A 5,372-nucleotide genomic window follows, 5' to 3' on the forward strand; every position below is an offset into this window, starting at 1 on the left:
TCAGAAATCTGCCTGCCTCTGCCTCCCAAGTGCTGGGATTAAAGGTGTGCGCCACCACTGCCCAGACAAAGAATATATTTTGCTGCAGATATCATTAAAATATAGTTATTTGACATTAAGAGTACTTTTTTCTTTTGGGTCAGGGTTTGGTTTTGGATTTTGTTTTGTTTTTTTGTTTGTTTGTTTGTTTGTTTGGTTGGTTTTTGAGACAAGGTCTCTCTGTGTATCTCTGGCTGTCACGGAACTCAGAAATCCACTTGTCTCTTCACCCAAGTGCCACCATGCCCAGCTGATACAATATTTCAGTATAAATAATTTTAAATTTTAAAGTCACCAGAAATTTGTTCTCATGACATGATTTTCTTCAATCACAGCCGAGCTAACCATACAGAAACAGTCGTAGCTTTCAGAAGAAGGGAAAATCAAGTGCCGCCTGACCTCTTAAAGTAAGTAAGTAAGTCTGTGGCCTCACACCCCAGACGCACAGCAGAGATGACAGATATGTGCTTCTCCCTCCTAGGCGGGCCTTTGTAAAGATGAGCACCAGCCCTGAGGCCTTCCTGGCACTGCGTTCCCACTTTGCCAGCTCCCATGCACTGCTGTGCATCAGCCACTGGCTCCTCGGGATTGGAGACAGACACCTGAACAATTTCATGGTGGCCATGGAGACAGGCAGTGTGATTGGAATTGACTTTGGACATGCGTTTGGATCAGCTACTCAGGTGTGTTGTGCTTAACTCTCACTCCTAAATTGGAATATGCATTAGCCAGGATTCTCTAAAGGAGCAGAACTGATATAATGAACATATACATGGGATTTATTAGAGTGGCTTTAGACCATGGTTCAGCTAGTCTATCAATGGCTATCTTCTGACAGAAAGGGCAACAAGCCAGTACTTGTTCAGTCCAGGATGTCTCAGCAGTTCCAGTCAGGTGCTAGAGTCCTGGAAGATTCCTAGAGAGCTGCTAGTCTTCAGTTTGTGTTGGAATCCCAAAGAAGTAGATTATAATAGCAGCAGAGAAATGCCTGGGCAACAGGATAAATGAACTTGCTAGCAAGACCTAGGGTCCTTTATACAGGCTGCCATCAGGTGTGGCCCAGATGTAGTCTGAGAGTCTTCCCACTGCAATGAGCCAATCAAGGAAGCCCTCACAGGTGCACCCAGAAGCTTGGTTTTAGTTGATTCCAGAGGACGTTGACAACCATGTGGCATTAACACCTCCAGAAATTAATTAAAGGAAGTTAAGTTGACTTTGGCATTGTTCTGCAACCTGACACTTCTGGAAGAAACAAATAATCTTGCCCTCATTTTAGGCTCCTACATGACCTGTAAGTCATGGGAAACATAGTGATATGTAATCAGAGCTAAGAAGAAAAAGCTATTATGTTGTTACAAACACGTATAACTAGAGTGTCTTATATAAAATGTAATTTAAATTGTTTCTGTTGTGCTTCCGAGTCTCCAGGCTCTGGGTTACTCCATAGAAGTTTATGCTTTGAGAGGATAACGCAATCTGAATTGATTATTCTTGGGTATATGAATTATCTAGCTGATTTTTAGAAATGTGAAGTACCTAGGTTTAACCTCAACACAAGGGAGGCTGGGACAGGAAAATGATTGCAAATTCAAGGCAAGCGTGGCCTTTAGTGTTAGACCCTAGCTTAAAAAACAGGACCAGTGCGATGGCTCAGTGGGTAAATGTGCATGCCAGCAAGCCTGGTGTCCTAAGTTCAGTGCATAGAACCCACATTATGGTAGAAGGAGAGAACCAGCCCCCGTTGGGACAGAATAAACATTAAAAAAAAGAAAGAAAGAAATCAAAAGCAGGATACAGTTTGTAGCCTCACTAAAAGGAAACGACCCTTAGGGTGGTGTTTTATGTGCATTGTGCCTGTTCTCTCGAGAGTTCTGGTCCATATGTGTCATGGTCAGCACCACTATTGCGATGATGAAACACCGTAAGGGGAGGAAAGGGTTTATGTGGCTTACACTTCCACATCATAGCCCATCACTAAAGGCAATCAAGATAGTAACTCAAACAGGGCAGGAAACTGGAGGCAGAAGCTGATGCAGAGGCAATGGAGGGGTACTACTTACTGGCTTGTTTCACATGGCTTGCTCAGCCCAGAACCAACAGCCTAGGGATGGTACCACCCATAATGTGCTGGGACCTCCCCCATCAATCACTAATTTAAGAAAATATTGTACAGGTTTGCCCCATCTTATAGAGATATTTTCTCAATTGAGATTCCCTCCTTTCTGATGACTTTAGCTTTCTGTCAAGTTGACATAAAACTATCCAGTACATGTACTTAGATATACTTTTTTCTCTTATTTAGTTTCTTCCAGTCCCTGAGTTGATGCCTTTTCGTCTAACCCGCCAATTTGTCAGTCTCATGTTGCCAATGAAAGAAACGGGTCTCGTGTGCACGGTCATGGTGCATGCACTGAGGGCTTTCCGCTCTTGTGCAGGTCTGCTCACTGACACCATGGAAGTTTTTGTGAAGGAACCCTCCTTTGATTGGAAGGTACATTTTGGTTTTGGACAGACACACTCATGTCTCCTTTGGATTGTGAAAATACATCATTGTATTTACTGAAATGTTTATATTATTTTGTGCTACATTTCTCAAAACTAACCTAAAAAAATCATATAAAAAGCAAAATATTTATTTGGAGGAAACATACTACTATGTTTAGTTTGCGCCTAACTGGAGGTGACAGTATCGACCCATTGGTAACATTAAGTACGAATTCTGTTTTCATACACAATTTGTTGCTCTGATTGTTGTTTTAATTATAAACAGGGTCTTACTCTAGCCTGGGCTAGCCTAGAACTCTCCACATAGCCAAGGCTGTCCTCGAACTCAAAAGAATCTCGTCTCAACCTCTTGATTTCTAAAATTATAACAATCCTTCTCCGAACCTACAACTTTTGAAAAGAAATGTTTAGTTTTTATGAGTGTTTTGCCTGCAGGTATGTAAGTGCATCATATGCATGCAGTGCCCACAAAGTCCAGAAGAGGGAGCACCTGAATTAGAATTACAGAAGATGTAAACAATGTTTCTGGGACCTAAATGCTGGTTGGTCCTCTGTAAGAACATCAAGTGCTCTCAATCCTTGAACCATCTCTCCAGCCAACAGCAACCTTTGATTTAAAAATCATCCCATGTGAATTTTTCCTTAATCCTAAGAACAGATAACGCTGTTTGAATCAATTATCCAGACTGTCCCCAAAGCATTAAGCTCATCTTTTTATGTGGACTTCTTCTCACCTCTCTGCATCGCATGATCATGGTGATATGTGCCATGTCAGTGTCTGAATAGAAAGCTAGAGAGCTGTTCCAGTTATAGATCTTTGTTTTAGGGTCATTACTTGTTTAATGTTTTTTAATGTAATTTGTATATGCTATTGTAATAAGTAGAAAAAAATGTGTTCTTTCCCTTAGAGTTTTGAGCAGACAATGCTGAGAAAAGGAGGATCATGGATTCAAGAAATAAATGTAACGGAAAAGAATTGGTATCCACAACATAAAATACGCTATGCTAAGAGAAAGTTAGCAGGGGCCAACCCAGCAGTTATAACTTGGTAAGACTTGTGAATGTAGAATCAGTGTGTGTTCAAAAGTGCAAAGTACTTCACACACTTCTGAGCAGCGTGGCACTTCACTGTGTAGATGGAGAAAGTGACTCTTAGGGTGGCTTACCCCTCCAAGCCCAGGCCTGCAAGGACTGGGGCTCACACCCTTGTCTGTTTTGTGCTTCTGTACAGTCAGCACCAATAGGAGAACTAAGGTCATGCCATAATATTTTGTTATGCATATGAGGCTTGGAACTCATATTTGCCTTTGTACTTTTAAGGGCATTTGACCCACTTGATCCTGATGAACACTCGTGTCAGGCATTTGACTAGGATCTCATAGTGAGAAACACAATGTGGGCTTCTCAGAGAGTAACCTGAGCTGCACTGGCCTTTAGATTTGCTTGAAGTTTTTAAAAAGTGAAATCTAAAGTAAACAGAAATCTGGAGGTATTATTCCTAGGAAGTAAAAAACTTAGACTTCAGTTCTGAGCAGCAGTAAGCTGTACTCTGTAACTGACTTGATTCTCACAGTAGTGTCAGATCTATACAGTGATTGGTGCTAGGAAGAGAGTGAGCTGCAGAAATCAATTCAAAGTCTATCAGACTGAAATGTAAAGCATTAAGTTGATCTTCATGATCACACTTGGCTGTGACATAACATTGCTAGGTATGACCCCAGAAGCATGAGGAAGACCAAGACGCACAAGTTGGACTTGAGAATTCCCAGCTGTGCTTTACAGGGCGTAAGCAAGAACAGAGGAGGAATGGGACAGTGAGTGAGGGTTCCTGCGCTAATCTAAAAACACAAGGCCTGGGTTCTACTCCAACAGAGCTAGATTTTGTTTTAAAATTAGGGTTGCAGAAATGACTTAGCAATAAGAGTGCTTGTTGCTTTTCTAGAGCATACATGTGCATGAACAAGCAAATAAATTTTTAAAAAAATTGTAAGTAGTAGGGCTAGAGAGATGGCTTGCCATGAAAGAGCCCGGTTTGGTTGTTCCACCCACAATCATGTGTACCTCCAGTTCCAGGGAGCCTGAAGCCCCTCTGTCCTCCTCAGACATAGGCATCATGTAGTGCACATAATGTGCAGGTAAAACAGCCATACACATACAATTTAAAAAGCCATCTCTTTAAAAATAAAAAAAGCAGGGCAGGGCTGGCAACATGGCTCAGCGGGTAAGAGCACTGACTGCTCTTCCAAAAGTTCTGAGTTCAATTCCCAGCAACCACATGAAGGCTCACAACCATCTGTACAGCTACAGTGTACTCATATACATAAAATAAATAAATCTTTTTTTTTAAAGGACAGTCCACATATTGGCAGAATTCTTCAAGTCATATTATCTGAGAAAAGATTCACGCCTAAAATAAGTTTATGAGTTTTTTAAAAGCACGGTGTGGGGCCAAGGGGTGATAGAGAGACAGCTCCGTAGTTAAGAGCTTTGCTCTTTCCGAGGGCTAGAGTTCCAGTTCTCATTTTACAAACCTTATAACCACTTGTAATTCCAACTCCTGAAGATCTGATGTCCTCTTCTGGACCCTGGAGGCACTCACAAGCACAGACACAAATCTCTAAAATAATTTTCCTTAAAGCCCAGTGTAGTGATACAATCCTGTAATCTCAGCAGATGAGAGGTAGACGTCATCCTTGACTGTATATACACTATATACTATACACTATACACTATTACACTATTACACTATACACTATTACACTATTACATTATACACTATACACTATTACACTATACACTATTACACTATTACACTATTACACTATACA

At 41.2% G+C, this 5,372-nt stretch overlaps 1 protein-coding gene across 1 annotated transcript in view; it reads left to right on the plus strand.

The window, feature by feature from the left end:
* The window catches only part of Prkdc (protein kinase, DNA-activated, catalytic subunit), a 198,462-nt gene that overhangs the window by 191,454 nt on the left and 1,636 nt on the right, over positions 1–5,372 (plus strand). The window contains exons 82-85 of the mRNA XM_029470470.1: positions 375–446; positions 521–722; positions 2,342–2,530; positions 3,453–3,592. Coding sequence (XP_029326330.1) covers positions 375–446; positions 521–722; positions 2,342–2,530; positions 3,453–3,592 — 603 coding nt within the window. The remainder of the gene's footprint in view (positions 1–374; positions 447–520; positions 723–2,341; positions 2,531–3,452; positions 3,593–5,372) is intronic.

Source organism: Mus caroli, chromosome 16, assembly GCF_900094665.2.
Source record: "Mus caroli chromosome 16, CAROLI_EIJ_v1.1, whole genome shotgun sequence".
Classification (NCBI taxonomy): domain Eukaryota; kingdom Metazoa; phylum Chordata; class Mammalia; order Rodentia; family Muridae; genus Mus; species Mus caroli.